The sequence below is a fragment of the Triticum urartu genome, chromosome 4 (genome assembly GCF_003073215.2).
Source record: "Triticum urartu cultivar G1812 chromosome 4, Tu2.1, whole genome shotgun sequence".
Lineage (NCBI taxonomy): Eukaryota > Viridiplantae > Streptophyta > Magnoliopsida > Poales > Poaceae > Triticum > Triticum urartu.
This window is the reverse complement of record NC_053025.1, coordinates 84,842,773-84,864,433: the sequence shown is the minus strand read 5'-3', so window position 1 is coordinate 84,864,433 and position 21,661 is coordinate 84,842,773. Positions and strand designations below refer to the sequence as shown.

The 21,661-nt window shown below is 44.1% G+C and overlaps 1 protein-coding gene across 1 annotated transcript; it reads right to left on the bottom strand.

The window, feature by feature from the left end:
* Positions 1-6,375: 6,375 nt before the first annotated feature.
* LOC125550811 (transcription factor PCF3-like) lies at positions 6,376-8,270 on the bottom strand. Its single transcript, XM_048713908.1, has one exon. The coding sequence runs from the start codon at positions 7,811-7,813 to the stop codon at positions 6,656-6,658; it is 1,158 nt and encodes a 385-aa protein (XP_048569865.1). The 5' UTR covers positions 7,814-8,270; the 3' UTR covers positions 6,376-6,655.
* Positions 8,271-21,661: the final 13,391 nt, after the last annotated feature.

Sequence of the window (21,661 nt, the reverse complement as noted above, 5' to 3'; positions counted from 1 at the left end):
AGACTTTTGGAGAAGCATGTATTTACAAGAAAGTGAGTGGGAGCTTTGTAGCATTTATGATATTATATGTAGATGACATATTGTTGATCAGAAATGATACTGAATTTCTGAATAGCATAAAAGGATACTTGAATAAGAATTTTTTAATGAAAGACCTCGGTGAAGCTACTTATATATTGGGCATCAAGATCTATAGAGATAGATCAAGACACTTAATTGGAGTTTCACAAAGCACATACCTTGATAAAGTTTTGAAGAAGTTCAAAATGGATCAAGCAAAGAAAGGGTTCTTGCCTGTGTTACAAGGTGTGAAGTTGAGTCAGACTCAATGCCCGACCACTGCAGAAGATATAGAGAAAATGAAAGTCATTCCCTATGCTTCAGCCATAGGTTCTATCATGTATGCAATGCTGTGTACCAGACTTGATGTGTGCCTTGCTATTAGTTTAGCAGGGAGGTACCAAAGTAATCCAGGAGTGGATCACCGAACATCGTTCAAGAACATCCTGAAATACTTGAAAAGGACTAAGGGTATGTTTCTCGTTTATGGAGATGACAAAGAGCTTGTCGTAAACGGTTACGTTGATGCAAGCTTTGACACTGATCCAGATGACTCTAAGTCACAAACCGGATACGTATGTTTATTGAATGGTGGAGCTGTCAGTTGGTGCAGTTCCAAGCAGAGCGTCGTGGCGGGATCTACGTGTGAAGCGGAGTACATAGCTGCTTCGGAAGCAGCAAATGAAGGAGTCTGGATGAAGGAGTTCATATACGATCTAGGTGTCATACCTAGTGCATCGGTTCCAATGAAAGTGTTTTGTGACAATACTGGTGCAATTGCCTTGGCAAAGGAATCCAGATTTCACAAGAGAACCAAGCACATCAAGAGATGCTTCAATTCCATCCGCAATCAAGTCAAGGAGGGAGACATAGAGATTTGTAAGATACATACGGATCTGAATGTTGCAGACCCATTGACTAAGCCTCTCTCACGAGCAAAACATGATCAACACCAAGACACCATGGGTGTTAGAATCATTACAATGTAATCTAGATTATTGACTCTAGTGCAAGTGGGAGACTGAAGGAAATATGCCCTAGAGGCAATAATAAAGTTGTTATTTATATTTCTTTATATCATGATAAATGTTTATTATTCATGCTAGAATTGTATTAACCGGAAACTTAGTACATGTGTGAATACGTAGACAAACTGAGTGCCACTAGTATGCCTCTACTTGATTAGCTCGTTAATCAAAGATGGTTAAGTTTCCTAGCCATGGAAAAAGAGTTGTCATTTGATGAACGGGATCACATCATTAGAGAATGATGTGATTGACTTGACCCATCCGTTAGCTTAGCACGATGATCGTTTAGTTTGTTGCTATCGCTTTCTCCATAACTTATACATGTTCCTATGACTATGAGATTATGTAACTCCCGAATATCGGAGGAACACTTAGTGTGCTATCAAACGTCACAACGTAACTGGGTGACTATAAAGATGCTCTACAGGTGTCTCCGATGGTGTTTGTTGAGTTGGCATAGATCGAGATTAGGATTTGTCACTCCGTGTATCGGAGAGGTATCTCTGGGCCCTCTCGATAATGCACATCACTATAAGCCTGCAAGCAATGTGACTAATGAGTTAGTTACAGGATATTGCATTAGGAACGAGTAAAGAGACTTGCCGGTAATGAGATTGAACTAAGTATTGACATACCGACGATCGAATCTCGGGCAAGTAACATACCGATGACAAAGGGAACAACATATGTTGTTATGCGGTTGGACCGATAAAGATCTTCGTAGAATATGTAGGAACCAATATGAGCATCCAGGTTCCGTTATTGGTTATTGACCGGAGACGAGTCTCGGTCATGTCTACATAGTTCTCGAACCCGTAGGGTCCGCACGCTTAACATTCGACGACGATCGGTATTATGAGTTTATGTGTTTTGATGTACCGAAGGTAGTTCGGAGTCCCGGATGTGATCACGGACATAACGAGGAGTCTCAAAATGGTCGATACATAAAGATTGATATATTGGACGACTATGTTCGGACACCGGAAGTGTTCCGGGAGGTTTCGGATAAAACCGGAGTGTCGGAGGGTTATCAGAACCCCCCGGGAAGTTATTGGGCCCTTAGTGGGCTTTAGGGGAGAGAGAGGGCAGCAGCCAGGAGGTGGCCTCCCCAAGGGAGTCCGAATTGGACTAGGGGAGGGGGGCGCGGCCCCTCTTTCCCTCTCCCCCCTCTCCTTCCTTCCCCCTCTGAATTGGACTAGGAAAGGAGGAATCCTACTCCTACTAGGAGGAGGATTCCTCCCCCCTTGGCGTGACCTCTAGGGCCGGCCGGCCTCCTCCTACCCTCCTTAATATACGGGGGGAGGGGGCACCCCATAGACACACAAGTTGATTGTTTAGCCATGTGCGGTGCCCTCCTCCACAGATTTCCACCTCGGTCATATCGTAGTAGAGCTTATGCGAAGCCCTGCGTCGGTAACTTCATCATTACCGTCATCACGCCATCGTGCTGACGAAACTCTCCCTCGACCTCAGCTGGATCTAGAGTTCATGGGACATCACCGAGCTGAACGTGTGCAGATTGCGGAGGTGCCATACCTTCGATGCTAGGATCGGTCGGATCATGAAGACGTACGACTACATCAACCGCGTTTTCATAATGCTTCCGCTTACGGTCTACGAGGGTACGTGGACAACACTCTCCCCTCTTTTTGCTATGCATCACCTAGATGGATCTTGCGTGTGCGTAGGAAATTTTTGAAATTACTGCGTTCTCCAACACCCTTCCCCTGCCTCAACCGAGCCTGGCTCGCTAGAAACTGTCAATTTAGCCGTTCCTAGCGGTCCTGGCTGGGGGTGCTTTAATCTTCGTGCTATGCGGGCAGCCAAACAACCTAGTTTCGTCCCGCACGGGCTAGTTGGCCTGTAAGCGGGCTACCAACACACCCCTGAGTTCAGTCACTTCATGTCCCAATGGCGAAGTCAGGATTGGTTCCCGGTACGGCCTTAGTTTGGCAAGCAGTACCAGGTGGATTCTATTCTTCAACATTGGTGTTGCACAACCACAAGTCATGGCTTGGAGCGTTGGCGTCGTATGCAGTTGCAGGAACGGTCCATGCCGTGTTCATAAACCTAGCCCACAAAAGATAATGATGGTCTCATTTGTTCATTTTAGCTCAAGTCATTGTCCTTTTTGTCTTCTTCTCTTGGGCTACGTCTGCTCTAATCTTTCTTTTGTGGTTGTGTTCTGGCTCGACAGGATCTCCATTGGAGATGTACCGAAAGTTCTCTTATATGCCTCTCTCATTCTCAATGGTCGTTTTCTGCAAGATGATGCAACATGTCATGATTTTTCATAGGACATGTGACTTCCTATACTCGACCAGTGCACGAATAATCACAAAAGCACTTTTGAAGCACTCTGAAAGCTCTCTCAACATCCTTTCTTGCCGAATCTTGACATGTTGCAAAGTGGAATCTCTTGTTGCCTTGAGGACGTTGGATTGTCTTCAGAAATGCGGCCCTTGGGGGATAGATATCATCTGCAAGGTAGTAGCCCATCATGTACCGATAGTCATTGTCGACATAGTTGCAAGGTCGAGCATCTTCGGCAACAAGACTTTCAAGCAGCGGTGACCCCGAAAACATATTCAGGTCATTATGAGAGCCAAATGATCCAATTAAACCCATCAAGAGACGCTAGAATGGTGGTCAATCAGCTACGCCATGTGGCGCGCACTGGTTGGTCATGGTGAGAAAGTAGTTTTCTTAGAGTTTTTTAAATGTAGGAAGATTTTTTTGAGAGAAGTTTTCTAGTTTTTTTCTTTTTCCTCTTAAGATGACTGTGATGTCCACGTGACGCGAGAATATTTTTTGAATTTTTTGACATGATGACGAGATGCGCATAGCTTTCTCTTAAACGGCCCGCAATGGCAGGCCCCGACCACTAGTGGTTGCCAAACATATAGATCCTGATGCAACAACCTCAAGAATGATGATTGGATCTTTTAAATGCCCTTTGTACCGACCTTTTCCTCCCGCCGGACAATTCTTCCATGTCCGGTGCATGTAATCAATTGATCCAAGCATCACTGCCCATCCTTATTCTTAACACAACAACAATAACACACCACCAACAACAAAAATCACCTAGGCAATTCTTCGACCACGTTGCAAGCGGAGGAGGTGAGAGCCGCCGTGGGCGGCGTTGCAGAGATGCCGAGGCCGTGGGTGGATAGCGGGGCTGATGGTATGGCCTGTAGGCTTTGGGATCTCAATTCTCTTCGATGTCGTTATTACCCATCTTAGGGAAAGCCTGGCATGGTAGAACTCAGGCTTTGGGGAAGGACGCTGCCATGGCCGAGATTCCGGCCGCATTTAGCTCCCCTGCGGGTGCTCTACACCAATGTGGTCATCCACCAGTTCTGTTTTGGATGAAACAAAGCTCATCGGTGGCCTTATTCGCCCACAAGCTTCTAATGGCGGCAGGGAAGATATATATGCGGTGATTGGGCCGAGAGTCGGTGCGGTTGCGGGGTGTCGACTATCCTGCACGATGGCCGACATGGGAAAGGAAAGCAACATAGGTACTGTTGTGGTGGAGGCCATTGAGCGAAGTGAATCTTTTTTTGGGAATTCCTTTCGGTGGCTCAAAATTGAGAGCCGAAGGATGCTTCTTCTAAAAAAATTGAGTAGCTAAAGCAAATAGGAGTTCAGCTAGATGCATCTTAACTACTCGAAAGGGAATCTTTTAGAATCTTTTGACGAGTTAACCCATTTTAGGTGTTCGGCTAGAGATATCCTAAGCATCAATTTATGAGAACCCTAAAAGTGCATTTTTGAGACGATGGTTTAGTATCATTTAATACTTAAGTTTGTGTTTTCACAACGTTGTTTCTCTAAAATTTCACGAGAATTCCCACTTTGTAGCACCGATTAAAAGCACACCTATAAAGCATTATTGAGATGCCCATACATTCTATAAAAGTACACCTTTTCGGAATGCAACGCTACATTTTTTCACACAAATTCGCTAGGTCAATTTTTTTGCTTCTTAACTTTTTAAATAAAATGTAGGTATTCCAAATATCACTGAAAAATCGAAGAGCCATATTAAATGAAAGCATTAAAATGTGGAAAACCTAGCCTCTTTAAGATGGATGAACCTTAAACAAATAGTGGCTTGATTCGGTTATACCTCCATAAGCACAAACAGATTAAAGAAAATATTTCCCAATACAACAAAGCAAACAAAACAATTAATTGGTTTAATTAAGTAACAAAGATTTATGTTAGTGGTGAGAGATTCATGTTGCTGAACTGCAAGAGGGAGTCTGCGCAACAAAAAATGTGAAGATGCAGAGAATCTCAAGAATATGAGAATATATTCTCTCTCTCTTTTTCTTGTACGAAGAGTATAAGGATATGGAGGAAAGGTTCAACGTGATGGATATCACTATTGTCAGGTGCACCATAAACTATTGTTTTTCTATGGTTGTGCCATAGAATAGCAGTTTTCTAGTTTACGAGGATTCCTGCAGTGTAAATTCTAATTTATAAAATCTAGGATTACATTTTATTAAATAACCCTTCAAGAGGATTTTCGTACCTAAGTTAGTATTATGGACATAGCTGTTTCTTCTTCTAAAATTTGACGGAAACTACCACGACTTTAAGACCAATTAAAACCTAAAAGTATTAGGAAAGGAGTTGTAGGTCTATTTGGAATGCTAGAACGAATATCTTGCTCCCCCAATCTCTACTATTAAAGGATGGTTAGTAGGTTCGCCTCACCTCCATGGGGTTTTTCCTCCCCCACATCCTCCCCCCTTTAGTTTTCTGTTGATTCTTTTTTAATCTCAACCATTGGCACACAAACTAAAAAGCGACGTAAATACAGTAGCTTGAGATAATCTAAATGAAAACGGTACTTTTCCAAATCAAATCTTATCAAAATCTTAGCCATATCAAAATTTGACTTGACTTCGCCTACCCATACCTCAATCAAATTAAATCTTACCAAACCTTAATTAAATCAATGTTTTTCTTGCCTTTCCCTATCTATACTTAAATAAAATTAAATCTTACCAAAATCTAGAATATGGTTGGTGTATATATGTCGGACAAAATTGATATTTTTTTTGCGACTGAGGACAAAATTGATATTGAATCACTAGAATATGCTCCTGTTGCAACACATGGCAATTAGCTAGTTCTGTTAAAGTGCTGCGTCTTCCAAGCATTTCTTGCCCTAGCAAGAATTCTATGGAAAATCACCTTGTTCTAAACATGGATTACTTGCATCGAACAAATAGATTCCCCATGATATACAGCAATACTAGAAAACTGATACGATAAAATGTGCAAAACTCAGCCTTGTTGCCTTAAACAAATAGTATCTGGTTCAATGGGACCCACTGCTAATCATCACCTCCATCAGCACAAACCATGGATTAATGAACGGCAAACTAGAATAATCCCAATAGAAAAGAACAAACTAAACAATTGGTTGATTTGATTAATTAACTAGTGCAGCAGCAGCTAGCTAAAGTGCTCCACACACTCTCCCTGATCACCATGCCAGATGCTTGCATGATTGGTTGCCCGAACGGATGGCTCTCGTTGCTTGCTTACTGCGGGCTTGCGGCGGAGTGGCCGGCCTCGTGGCCGTTCGCGCCGGCGCTGGTGCTGCCTCGGCGGTGCTGATCCATCTCGGGAGGCTGCCCTTCCTCCTCCTCCTGCTGCGGCTGCTGCTGGTGCTGGTGCTGCTGCTGCTCGCCGCCGGTGGAGCGGCCGCAGGAGTTGAGGCCCGCCAGCATGCCGAGATTCGTGTCGCCCATCCCGCCGGGGAAGCTGCTTCTTGAAATGAACTGCAGCGGCGCCTGCACCGTGTTCCCGGCGCCGAAGGCCCATGCCGGCTGCATCCAGAAGGCGCCGCCGCCTGCGCCTGCGCCGCTGTTCGGCGCCACGGCCCACATTGCCCCCGAAACAGCAGTGGGTGGCGGCGCCGGCCTGGGCTTCTGCGCGGGCTCGCCGCCGCCCTCCGGGTCTTGATGGCGTCCGGTGTCCTTGAACAGGTCGTCCGCCTCCCTATACCGCTTCCTCATGAACTCCCCGGCTCCAGGATCTTGCGGCGCCTCCGGGTGCTGGTGGTGGTGCTGCTGCTGCGGCGGCGGGGGGAGGAGCTGGTGCTGATGGTGGCCATGGAACCCGAGCATGGCAGCCACGTCGTGCTGCGGCTGGTGCTGGAGGTGGTGCTGGAAGGGCGCGGCACGGGAGGAGGCGCCGGGGCGGAGGGAGGCGGCGAGCGTGGAGAAGTTGGCGGGGACGGTGCCGGTGCCGGTGGCGGCGACGATAGCGGGCTCGGCCTGCTGCAGAAGCCACTCGACGGTCTCGCCGTCGGTCTTGTGGCCGAGCTCCCGCGTGAGCTGGAACACCCGCGCCGCGCACAGCGCCGGCATCCGTATCCTCCGCCCGCGCCCATCCACCTTGGTGTGCCGGTCCTTGGTCGGCCGCTTCGCCACCTTCTTCTCGGACGGCGGCTCGGCCACCGTTATCGACTGGCTGTGGTTGGCCGTCTGCGCTCCCGCCGGGGTAGCCGCGGGTACCATCGCAAGCGAGCCCATGAACGGCGGCGGCGGCGTGGCGCCTGTAGCCGCCGCGGCAGCGTAGTAGAAGGGGTGGTGGTGCGCGGCGGCCGACGCGTGGTGGGGGTGGTCCGACGTGCTGCGGCTGCTGTTGGTGCTGGTGCTGGTGCTGCTTGACGGCGCCGCCCCCTGCTGGTCCATGAGAAGAGACGACAGCTAGGCACAGTTACATGCGTCGGACGGCGGCGCCTGTTGGCCGGAGCCGAGGAGGAGAGCGACGCACGTGCGCGCGGCGGTGGGGTGGGGTGGGAGGAGGTGTGGGGCTGGGATAGCGGCGGGAGGAGAGAGAGGTCAGACTCAGAGGTGGAAGAGAGGGAGAGGTGTGGGGTTGGTAGGTTTGGATTTTGAGTATGACCGTCCTAAACCCCAGAAAACCACCATTGTTGGGACCTACTGCTCCGCAGCCTACCTAGCTTTCCTCTCTTATATAACCATAACCAACCATGGTTTGCGTTGGGTAGGGCAAGTTTGCACCGCGTGGTGTGTATCAGCTAGCTGCTGGGTGAGGATCATGACCTGGCCAATCAATTGGCCAGCTAATTGGGGTTAAACATTGCCAAATTTGGATTTGTGGTAATCGTGAGGCTGGGATTTGTGAATCCAGTAAAGATTTTGAAATGGAAATACAGCTGTTTGTTAGCATGTATATTCATTGTAGGATTTTAATAACGTGTGAACGCCAGATTTCTAGGGGTTCCCGACGAATTTCCTCAGAGCCATCGGATCACCATCGAATGCAATTTCTCACAATGGCGTGGTAATTCGTCTGCCATTTCTTTGCACAAGATGGCAAATTTCACTTCAGAGCATTGCAAATCCATTACAAACAACATGTCAATTATACTATATTTTTTGCATGGCAACTTAGACATTTGCTGAAAAACCCTTACCTGAGACGTAGACCATCAATTTCCCTTTATTTTATTATGACACCATGTTGTTCATCCTATTATTATTTATAAGGGTAATGTTTAAACTTTATAATCTACTTGTATCACCATGTGCTACCCCTTTTCTGAATTTCTTAGAGAACGTCAAATGTTTAGTGTTATCGAACTAATCGTTGATTGGATGGCCGGTGGTGGTTGCAATCACATCCCTTCATGGATCAAACGCCAGACATGACATTCGGAGAAGTTGTTACCATTCCTATAGAATTTTTTTGCAAGTAACCTTGCTTGAAACACCAATTAATACGGACATATATATCTACCATCACTATTGCAGAAAAGATCATCATATATTGTTGTGTTATTGTATATAGATGGTTTGTTGGATGTGTGACTTATTATTTATATAACATGTACGAAGTAATCACATATGTTTTCGTGTTAACTTTTGTGCAATACGCACTCCCTCAATTTCATAATTCTTGTTGTGGTTTTAGTTTAAATTTGAACTAAAGCCACTACAAAAATTATGCGACGGAGAGAGTAGCACTTATAATATCATCACCTCGTCCCATACTTATGAAATCTTCGGATTTTTTTTCAACTGTATGAAATCTTCCGTTAGTTAACGATGCATGATGTGCTCGAGTTGCTCACTTACTGGATTCTCCTTTGCGGTTCAGTTTTTCAGTTTTTGTACGGAGTGAGCTGTGGTGTGTGAGCGTGGAGTCGAGTATAGCAGCTTGAGCCAGGCCGCTCGTGGGACCTTGGAATGATGAACCCAAAGAGCGGAGAAAGCTAGACAGAGTGGAATCCTTTTTCTTTGCGCCTGGACACAAAGTTGACAAACGTTAGAAGCCCCCCTACTATGTACCCAGCTCCTCGTTGCTCCACCTCTTGTAAAAATATGGAGCACATATAGGCGTGAGCATCACAATAATACAGAGACCGAGGATACTCCTCCTTTTAAAATAGGAAAACCAAAAATATGAAGCACCTAGCTAGCATGATAAGTACGGCGCATGCCGTTCTTCAAATCTATGAGGTTGGATCAATTTGTACAAATCTGGTCATCTGTTTCATCACCCAGTGGCATAGAGAAGTGCAAAGATGCAAGCAATGGAGCTAATTATATCTATTTCCTTTTTAGAAAAATATCTATTTTCAGATAATCTTGATGCAGATCTCATATTTTTGTTCTCATGCCCATTTCAGTTTGTCCAATCCATTGTACTCTTTATGTTACATCAAATGCCATGCCCGCAAAAAAAAGAATAAATAATGCTAGACAATTTTCCTAAAAAAATAGACAGCAAAAACGTACACATGCTTGTTTAGACACTATTTTTTGAGTATAACCTTAAATATTAGTACATTAAAGTAGTTTAGAAATAAAACATGTAAAATTACATTTAGAGAATTGATAAAAGAGAGCATGGATAAGGTATTATATTACTTGTTTAGACACTCTTTTTCGTGTGTTATTTGGTACGTGGTTTTTAATATCTAGCAGCGGTAAAGTCAACTGATTTTAAAAACTCATCTCGGCATTGTTGATGATATGTATGAGACTTAAGATAAGACATAAAGTAAAGGAAAATAGTGGGGAGGGGCAACAAGAAATTGAGCGCACTCTGATATGCGCTAATTTTGTAAACCAAGTATATTATGCGGAATCACAAGTTAGACACTATGTGGTAAGTTGTTGTCTGTCTCTGCTGCCTATTTCACTTACAAGTGGGTGGTACTGTTTCTTTTACTATAATGTTAAAAAATCCGACACCATATTTTTAACCATGGCAAATCGAATGTTTTCATGGCATATTTACTTCTTGCGAGGATGGCATGGCAAGGATTTGTGATGCTTGCTAAAGGAAATTGTCATCAAGGGTTTGTCATGCTTGCTAAAGAAAAGTGCCATCCTCACGAAAACTAAATTTGCCGTAAAAAAATATTCGATTTGCCATTGTGAAAAATCCAAAGTCAGATTTGTAGTGAAATCCTTCTTTTAACCATGACTACTTCCTATTTCTCTACGTATGTGGCATCAATTTTTTGCCATGTACTAGCACTAGCGCGTCGTTATACTACAAAAGACTCTACATGGCACATGCTTTTCTAGGGCTCACTTGGATGTACGATTTTTGTAGGATTCAAATCCTTAGTTATTTTCTTCGTGCAAAGACCCTTTGATTATAGGATTGGGGGTACCTTTTTTCATGGAACCCATTCATATGCTTTGCACTCCATAACAAGCCTGATGTGAGTTGAAACCACGTTCCTTAATATTCATGTATTTATTTCCCGTGCACCATCATCCAAAGACATCTCTTTGGCTCACAGAATTTTAAAAACTCGGGAATAGAAAAACGTAGGGTCGAGATGTCATGCCATGTAATCCTACATGAACTGCAAACCCATGAATCTGTATACAAGTTGTTTGGTTTAACCATGGAAAAACGCAGGGGCTTATGGAAAGGATTAGATGCATGTCATAACTTTGTTATAACAAAGGAAAGTTTCTACGATGTTAGAATCAATGGAAATTTTTCTTTCCAACTGTATGCAATTTAGTTCATACTATATAGTTTTTATTCTTATAAGCCAGACAAGCTTTGGGGAAGAAATAAACACTCCTAATTAAGGAACGAAATTCTGTAAAGTCCCTTTGAACCACATCAAAGTGACATCCTAATCATGTTTTTTTTTCTCTTCTTCTCTTCCTACATTCTTAGAGCATCTCCACCAGCATGTCCTAATGGTTGTCTATATGAGATACACACAATATGAGACAAAAAAAGAAAACTCTCCGGCAGATTTCTATATGATAGTCTACCGCTTGACATTGCCTAAATATGGACAACCGGCAGACATTGTCTAAATGTGGACTGTTTGATAGACAATCTGCTGGAGAGCGTTTTTTGCTTCATATTGTCTATCTTTTGTACACACAACCATTTTAATAGTTGTAAGATACTACTAAAATATATCAGAAAATATAGACAATTTGTGCATAGACAATCTGCTGTGAAAACTGATTGTGTATATGATGAGTGTTTTTAGGCCATTGCCTATAAAAACATATAGACAACAAAATGGAGATGCTCTCACGTCTCCGCGCGCGGTTTAAAAGGAAAGCGCCTTTGAACAACAAGGCAGAGCGGACTAGCGCTCTTGTGTTTCAAACTCGGGCCACGTAGAACCGAATCAGCGGTGGTTTTTGGTGGGTAGAAGGTAGGGTGGTAGCGAAGCGGAGGGGGGACATCGCAGGTGCGCGGTGTCAGAGGGGGGAGCATCTAATGCTGCTGACAGCTCATCCCAACAGCACCAACCACAGGTCTCTTCACTCATACTCGCACACTCACTCCCACACACACACGCATACATACATGCTCTCTCTCCTCTCTCATCACGGTCACGGAGCAGAGAGAGAGAGAGAAAGGACTGGCTAGCTACAGTGCCGCCCATGTCCTGACGAGAGGTAGAGGGAGAGAAGGTCAGTAGAGAGGCTGGGGTGATGAGCTATAGCTACAGGGTCCTCTCAACAATCATCGAGCAACGGGGTAGCATCTCGTAGGTTGATCACGGAACGATGCTCGGCCACCCCTAGATTAGGGATATAGCAGCTAAGATTAGCTAATAGCCAGTCGTCGTGTCTCCTACTGGAGTGCTACCGGCCAATAAACGATTAAGAAGGACCACCTACAGCTTGGTGTTTGCTCTTGGATCGATATGCGTGCAGCTGGCTAATCTCCAACATCTTTGTTTTTTAGCCACTCGATTTTACTAATCAAATGCCTTCCCAGCCTAGTGATTAACTCACGTTCTGATGGTAAGGATAAGACTATCTCCGGTCCAGATGGACGTGCTTGATAAGATAGAAACCAGAGCAACGATGGAGTTCAGTCTTACGTAGCCCTTTTTTCTTATTATTTCGAATGATTTACGTCGCCCTCTTTGAGCTTTGCCTGCTACCCAGCTTGGCCCGACCTTATTTGGAATAGATTTTTGACATTATATATGGAAAAAGAGAACGGAAGAGTTCCAGTCCATAGGATTTCAATCAGATAACATTATTTAGACAAAAGGATGAATTTTATCGGCATAAAATGAAGTATCAAAAGGATACAAACACTACGAGCACACACCCGACCTTCGCATAGATATGATGTACAAAGTCAACACCAACGCACACAAACACACCAGCAACTAACAAAATCATATAAGACCAAAGTTATGCGTAGGCGAGGAAAAAATAACCAAAGCGACCGATCAGATCCGTGATCAGCAAATTGTACCAATGACCATATCTACACCAATTATCTCATGACACCACGCGGATGACGAAGTTCTTCAACAGCAACACCTTCAGGAAGGGAGAAAGGTCAATGCTCTGCCATCACCATATCCAACCATCAAGGCAAGAATCTAGATTTTCATCCTAAAGAATCACTCCGAGCATTGTCTTTAATAAGGCAACGACGCAAAAAACGTCACCATTGCCAAGCATAATAACTTGGATTAGACCTAGGATTTCATCCCAGTGCTCGGGACCGGGTGCAGATAGCACCACCATCAAAACACATGTGTTGTCACCAGCACTTTTCCGTGATCCTAACAGCTATATGGTGCGACCGCCGCCGCTGCAAAGCCATCCCTCTGCGTCAAGCCTTCATCCATAGTTCAATTTGATGACACAAACCATTGTTTGACATCTCTGCGACCGACCACCTCCGCGTCATTGGCCATTCCATACTCAATGGCTACCATACCGAAGCATGCCACTCCAGTGCCTCCGGCGACCTCACTCGGAATCTCCTTGGCGCCTCAGCTATCCAGTGGTTGAGATGGCCCTAGGAGATCACAATTCCGAGAGAGGGCATGCTTTTGAGGAAGCCACCCGGGCATGATGGAATCTGTCCATCAATTTTGAGGAGTATGGCCTCATTCTTTTTCGAACCTACTCCCTTCATCCCTCCGAAGCACAAATGCACCCAGGTGGAAGGGAAACTAACTAGGGTTCCAGTTACCGCATCTCCCATTCAGCCTTTTTGTGATTGCTACCATTGTCCCGATACCAGATCACCAGGTAGCTTTCACCAATATCAGGGATGTACGTAAGGATTACTTGATTGAAGCAAATAGAGTGGGGTTTTCTTATATTAGGCTTTGTCCATTATGTCAAGCTTGTGTCAAATTAGACAATGTACTTGATAGAGATGATGTGGTCAACAATAGTCTGCATGTTTTTGTGATGTTCAAGTGATTTTCCAAAAGCATAATGAAGGGCTTAACTGGAATTGTCGCACGCTCAACAGAAAAGTTTGGGTTATGCTAGTGGAGTTCCCTTTTAAGAGAAGAAGTATGCATTAGATAGGCAACATAGTTAGGTATTTTGGGAAACTACTTGTCTGGGGCAGGGTGAAGAGCACTAGTGCATATCTGGTTGTTAAGATTAGAGTGGAATAAATGGAAGACATACCAGCCAGCATTGTCATTGGAGAGGGAGATGATTTTCAAACTGACTCTGAGACTGTATATCACGACCCAGTCCATTAATGGGGCCCAAATCTCTGCACTTACTATGTCAGTACCCAGATCAACAGCTGACATGCATAGTCGACGATGAAATACCGAGAATACATCATGTGTCAAGTATTACATCGATGATCTAGTGCTTTACAATACACACCTGCTTATCTCATAGGCTAGCTTACAATACAATCATGCAACAGAGTTATCTTTCTAGTCTTGTGGAGTCCATGCACTCACAGGCAAAAGATGAGTATAGCGTCGTAACCCTATTTCGTACCTTCCACTCGATACGGTAAACCTGCAATATGATACATTGCAGCCACAAGGGTCAATACATGGAATGTATTGGCAAGCTTCACCAGGATTGGCTTGTTAGAAATAGTAAACATGTAAGGTGGTGCGGCTGGTTTTTCTTTGTGTGAAAAATAGTTTTCCTATCTTTTATAGTAGTGGTCTACTCTAATAATAGTGTGATACTCCTGGTAAATCCCCAGCTGTAGTCCATATAGGCACTCCCGGTAAATCCTCGGTCGTAGCCAGATAAGCATTTGAGCATGTGAGTTCCCCGGTAAATCCCTGGTTGCCCCAAGCCTTTCTTCAAGAGTTCTTGGTAAATCCCCAGTCCTATGGGATTATCTCCACAACTCCCCATTGGTTCAACCCATTGATTTTAATTAGGAAGAGGTGATGAGATCAAACTGACAATTCTCGGATGAGTTGCATAACAGGGGACACGACTAATCATGATCAGTTTTATACACTGTGTAGAGGTTTGTGTACTTTACCTGTTTCCCGATCACACCCTTGTGCCACTAAACTTCACTTGTGAAGTAGCCAGGTAGACCAAGATGAGGCTTTTGGGAAACAATCAACCCTCAGAAAAGGTAGACCCAGTCCAGGTCCCTATTGCAAATCTACATCTGCTGGTCTACCACAGGAGGGTTCCCAAAACTTATTTGGTCCAGGCAAAGCCCATATTATTTCACGGTAACACATGGAACAGGCTAAACCCTCTGGTTTATATAGACACCAGGGGTACCTAGGGTTACATATGGTCGGTCATCATCTGGGGATAAACATGTCGGTTTTGCTAACCAGACGTGGAGGATACGCCAAGTCTTCGAAGGTTTCCTTCCAGAGCACGGGGTCGCCTGTAATCCGACCTTCATTTGATGAATCAAAAGCAGCCCACCAGTCCGGCCCATGAGAGGTAGGCTAGCTGCCCGAGGACCCCTTAGTCCAGGACACCCTCAACGTCCTCTAATTGGTTTGGCAAATTTTAATTATGTGGCTTATAGGGTTTTTGAATAAGACTAGCTACCTACACCCACCATTAAGGTGATAATTCTTGTTGCTAGATTAACTTTCGGGGTGTGTGAGAGGGAAGATACTTAATTAAAAATCTCTAGGCCCATACTAAACTTCGTCAATAGGCGTGAACCCCTAAAAGATCAAATATCTTCATCTCCCTCTCGTGTTTGTGACAATCCCCTATTCTTGACTATGATGAAGCCCAAAGAACTATTAGCAGATGGTCGACAACCAAAACTGATCAATTGTCAGAACTTTTTACAAAGCTACATCATGTCATTAATGAACTGAACCGAAGCAACACTTGAGCGAAGCATAACAAGAACTTCAAACCCTCACATCCACATGTGATCTAGATCAAAACCTGCATCTACTCATAGAAGCACTCATGATGCCACTCATGGGAAACATAGTAAAAACAAAAAAAAGTCGCCCTATGATCACCCAAGAACACTATGAAGATGCGATAAACGGTTTGGTTCAAATCGTTTCTGACTCCAAGTTGCAGCGGAAGAAGACGAGTTGGTGTAAATCATACTTGGAGTCCCTTGAACCATAGTTGAACGATCATGTGAACCACCCATGAATAGTCCCCCGAACGGAAGACCGTAAGCACAAGCTCTCTACAAGTTGCAAGCGTACGGTCTTCACGATCCGGTAGCGCTTCGCCATCCAAAGCTAATCATCGCTGGAGAATTAGAGGGATGAGATTAGAACCACCTTGGGCTTCTAATTATGAGCATTATAGGATTAGGTCTAGCTCTAATTGATCAACTAGGACCAACTAGAACTAGAACTAGAGAACTGGAGGAGGCTCCAAAACGTGTGTGTTAAAGAGTGCCAAAGCCTCTAGTATATATAGGTTGGAGGGGAGAGGGAGCACCACAAGGAGGGAAGGGGCATCCATCCTTGCGCCGGCCTAGGGGGAGGAGTCCCCCCCACTCCAATTCGGCCTCCGCAAGTCGAAAGGGGGAGCCTCCCCCTATTGGGCCTTTGTGGCCCAATTCCCCTTCCACCACTTGGCATTTTAAGGCCCCTTGATATTTAATTAAATATAAAAGCATCCTAACTATTATTAGATCCTTTTATTATTAATTTAACATCTCTGGAAAAAAATTCCACCTATATATTATTTATCGAAAATACCCGATATTGCTCGATAGACTCTGAAACCCTTCCGGTGACCCGAAAATGCTTCCGGTTCCTCTCGGAACTATTTTGATTATTAATGAAACAATTTCACAAATATATTCTTGTTATTCCCGTCCTACTAACACTCAACAGATCATTATTACCTTAACACTGGTACAACGACGTCCTAAACAAATGGTTTTAACCCCTTTCCGCGACTGCATTTGGAACCGTCGCCAAGTGAGTGTGTACGATAGGGTGTCCTTCCCACATGACCTAGAAATCGTCGGGGATAGGCCCTCCTGGGACCCATGCTGGGGCTGTGTGCACTCGGGCGAGGCATCGAAACCCAATCATTTCCGTAGGTATGTACATCCCACACGGTAATCCGAGAAAATCATTTCCGTAGCTGTGTACATCTCACACGGTGAATTCCAGAAAATCGTTTCCGTAGGTATGTACATCCCACACGGTGAATCCCAGAAAATCATTTCCATAGGTATGTACATCCCACACGGTGAATCCTAGAAAAACATTTCCGTAGGTATGTATATCGCACACAGTTCTTTGTGTGGAAACGTTTGTGCAAGATGGCCTAACGCAAACAGTTCGCTGCCGGAAGCCGTGTGTGATTCTTAGTTGACCGAACACGCCTACTTTCTAGAAACCGTACATGTTGTTTGAGTTCATCGCCCATGGTGCTGTCTGAGTAACCATTTGCAATAGAAAACCCCAATAAGCAGGGTAATTAATTAGCCTATTGTTGATAATCCATGTACTAATCAAACTGATATTCTTATAAAACATGCCAGATATTTCATATCCATATAAAAGCAACCAGGATTTCATAATCGAATTACATCAGATAGCTTCGGCACTCAGTTACGCCATTACACAACAGCACCAAGTTTCACATGCAACATAAAAAACCTTTGGAAAGTAGCATCATACACGGTAAATAGACAGATGAATCTCATCCGGGAAACTGCAGAAGCGGAAGGCAAATATTGAGCCTTCAGTGATGTTGAATGTCCTTGCAACTTTAGGCCAGTGGCTATGGATAATTGCCCGCTCAACCTTCGTCCTCTTCAGCAAGACTTCAATATTGTACCATGGGTGTTGAATGAATACCTTCCTTGCCTCTTGACCATGCAGGTGATTTGAGAGGTAATCATCGGTGAACTACTTTGAAAAGTACTGAAAACAAAGCTATGCATAAATCGTTGTTGTAAATTTTGAAATGGCTCAAGGGGTAAAAACAAGGTAAAAGAGTTGGTACCATCCTATAGTTGACTGATGTCTTCTTCATTGTGCAAACAAAGATCTTGCTGTTATTCGTCGCAAGTTTCTTTATCCTAACAATCTTTTTGAGTTTCTTGACTTGACTGATATTCATGGACATCTCATTTCCCCATATGCAAAATGGGTCGAACAGTGGGTCTAAGCCTCTCACAGTAGGACCTACATGTGCAAGACCAAATTTTAAGAAACCTAAATATTAGAATGATTCCTGCAACTGCACAATAATGTGCTATTAGCCAAAGGACCCTGCTGGAACAAACCTCGATGGTAAACCGTAGTGTCTCCCATTGTTTCCCTGCAGCACACATAAGGAAGATCATGATCAGGTTAACTGAGAGTTGCCATACTATCAGTAGAATGTGTATTGAGTACAGCCAAATTCGATTGGTGTCACATGCATAACAATACAAAATTGTACCCACAGCAAATGAAAATCAAATTGCAGAACTGAACCAAACAGTTAAATGGACAGCAGACTAAATGAACCAAAATAGTTAACTGAGCATGACATTGCAGAATAGAAACATGTACTCGAAGATAAGACAGTTAACAAAACAAAGAATGCTTGAGGACAGTACTACGAAATGTAGCAATTGTTGGACCAAAGTGTTAACTAAACATTACATTTCAGAGGACCAAACTGTTAACTGAACATTAGATTTCATATTAACATTACAGAGGACAAATCACTAGAAGGCACTGGAGGTGGCCTCGAGATAACATCACAAACTGTATTTTAAAGTAGACAACCGCGTGGTGGTGTCGACGGTGGCCTCGAGGACGAGGTGCTCCTCCAAGATCTGGCAGTCGACATGCATGGCAGCCATAGCGACCTCGTTCGCGTGTGCGGCCGCATGCTACTCAGCTCCACGTTATACTGCGTGTAAAAGGATGTGGGCGGAGCTTAATTGGAGGAGGGGGGCAGTGATTTCGATGGAAGGTGTCGCTTTGTCAGTCGGGGCATGTGGGACGGCAAAGGAGGAGGATGGTGTGGGGATTACCTGACCATATCGATGAGGCCGCACAAAAAGAAGAAGGGCCGGTGGCGAGGAGGCCGCGCAGCAAGAAGAAGGGTCACCGGCAAGGAGGCGGCACTGCAATAAGAAGGGTCGCCAGTGAGGAGGCGGCGCGGCAAGAAGGAGGGTAGCCGACGAGGAGGCGACGCTGCAAGAAGAAGGGTCGCCGGCGAGGAGGCTAAGCAGCCAGTAAGCAGCGGTGAAGGTTTGAACTTGGAAAGCAAGGAGGAACATTGGAAATGTGGCTTTTGGTTGGAGGGAGGGGCGGGGAGATAGATATTTCCGCGGTGGCAAAAAAATTTCCCTCGGTGCCGCGAAAAACTGGCACACAAGTGTGGTTCAAGCGGGGGCGGTGGACTGTAGACGACGAAGCTACCTGCGTAAGCCAGAAAAGACGGTGCCCCAAGATATTTTATATTGCAGCCCCCATGATTCTTTCTAGTAAACTGTTTGTGGTATACCTGTTTTTTTCATTATGTTTTGAAAGACAAGATGGTGTCACGGAGGGAAAGTATGGTGTTTGAATTGCTAGAACATTTATGTATAGTGAACATGCAACTAGTACATGAGTATCGTGTTTAAATTTGGAATTATTCCGGGTTTGTTTGGCATTTTTATGCATTAATTGAGTTTCTGGGCATTTAATGTGCATAATTCAAATTTGAACTACAAGCACATGCTCCCTTGCACCAAAGTTTGCTGAAAAATCACATGTGTGTCTTTGGGTGAATTTATAGGTCCCATGCAAGAAATGGGAATAAAATTCAAATATCTGGGCGTCATGGCTCGGCCGGAATGATTGAGAAACTTGGTTTTTTAATTCCTGTAAATCCAAAACACGGCTGAAAATTACTCCCTCCGTTCCATAATGTAGTGCCTATAGATTTTTTGAGAAGTCAAACTTTGCAAACTTTGACCAAGTTTGTAGATAAAAATATTTATATCTACATTAGCAAAAATATATAATATGAAACTACATCTTATGATGAATCTAGTGATATATGTTTCGCACTCTAGATGTAAATATTTTTTTCCACAGACTTGGTCGAAGTTTGTGAGGTTTGAATTTTCAAAAAATCTATAGGCACTACATTATGGAACAGAGGGAGTATGAAACTTGGCATGGTGTCATGACATGACACCAACATGCTGCGGTATTTTTTTGGCCGAATTAGGACAAGCTTTGGTGTAAGCTTCTTGTAAACGGAGCTTCACTCAAGAAGGCTCGTGGTACCGAGAGGGAACGTATCACCTCCGTGTGTGAAACGACATACATACACTGCCTTCTCCCGCCTTAATTTTTTTACACTGGCATATTAGACCAAATAGAAGTAACGTGCTAAATTTTGGAATTATTCCGTGTTCGTTAGGCCTTTTTTAATTCAAATTTGAACTACAAGCACATGCCCCAGTGCACCAAAGTTGTTTCAAAAATCACATGTGTGTCCTTGGGTGAATTTCTAGGTCCCATGCAAGATATGGGAGTGAAATTCAAACATTTGGGCGTCGTGGCTCGGCCGGAAAAATTGAGAAACTTGGTTTTTTAATTCCTGTAATTCCAAAACACGCCTGGAAATCATGAAACTTGGCATGGTGTCATGACATGGCACCAACATGCTGCGGTAATTTCTTTGGCCGAATTGGGACAAGGTTTGGTGTAAGCTTCTTGCAAACTGGAGCTTCCCTCAAGAAGGCTCGTGGTTCCAAGAGGGAACGTGTCACCTCCGTGTGCGAAATGACATACGTACACTGCCTTCTCCCGCCCTAATTTTTTTACACAACCATATTAGACCAAATAGAAGTACCGTGCTAAATTTTGGAATTATTCCGTGTTCGTTTGTCTTTTCTATACATTAATTGAGTTTCCGGGCATTTAATTTGCATAATTCAAATTTGAACTACAAGCACATGCCCTAGTGCACCAAAGTTGTTTAAAAAATCACATGCGTGTCCTTGGGTGAATTTCTAGGTCCCATGCAAGATATGGGAGTGAAATTCAAACATTTGGGCGTCGTGGCTCGGCCGGAAAAATTGAGAAACTTGGTTTTTTAATTCCTGTAATTCCAAAACACGCCTGGAAATCATGAAACTTGGCATGGTGTCATGACATGGCACCAACATGCTGCGGTAATTTCTTTGGCCGAATTGGGACAAGCTTTGGTGTAAGCTTCTTGCAAACTGGAGCTTCCCTCAAGAAGGCTCGTGGTTCCAAGAGGGAACGTGTCACCTCCGTGTGCGAAATAACATACGTACACTGCCTTCTCCCGCCCTAATTTTTTTACACAGCCAGATTAGACCAAATAGAAGTACCGTGCTAAATTTTGGAATTATTCCAGGTTCGTTTGTCTTTTCTATACATTAATTGAGTTTCTGGGAATTTAATTTGCATAATTCAAATTTGAACTACAAGCACAGGCTCCAGTGCACCAAAGTTGTTTGAAAAATCACATGTGTGTCCTTGGTTGAATTTCTAGGTCCCATGCAAGAGATGTGAGTGAAATTCAAACATCTGGGCGTCGTGGCTCGGCCGGAAAGATTTAGAAACTTGGTTTTTTAATTCCTGTAATTCCAAAACACGCCTGAAAATCATGAAACTTGGCATGGTCTCATGACATGGCACAAACATGCTGCGGTAATTTTTTTGGCCGAATTGGGACAAGCTTTGGTGTAAGCTTCTTGCAAACAGGAGCTTTCCTCAAGAAGGCTCGTGGTTCCGAGAGGGAACGTGGCACCTCCGTGTGCGAAACGGCATACGTACACTGCCTTCTCCTGCCTTAATTTTTTTACACAACCAAATTAGACCA

Excerpts from the sequence above, each read along its gene's own strand:
- LOC125550811 (XM_048713908.1), bottom strand. The coding sequence starts at position 7,813 with ATGGACCAGCAGGGGGCGGCGCCGTCAAGCAGCACCAGCACCAGCACC.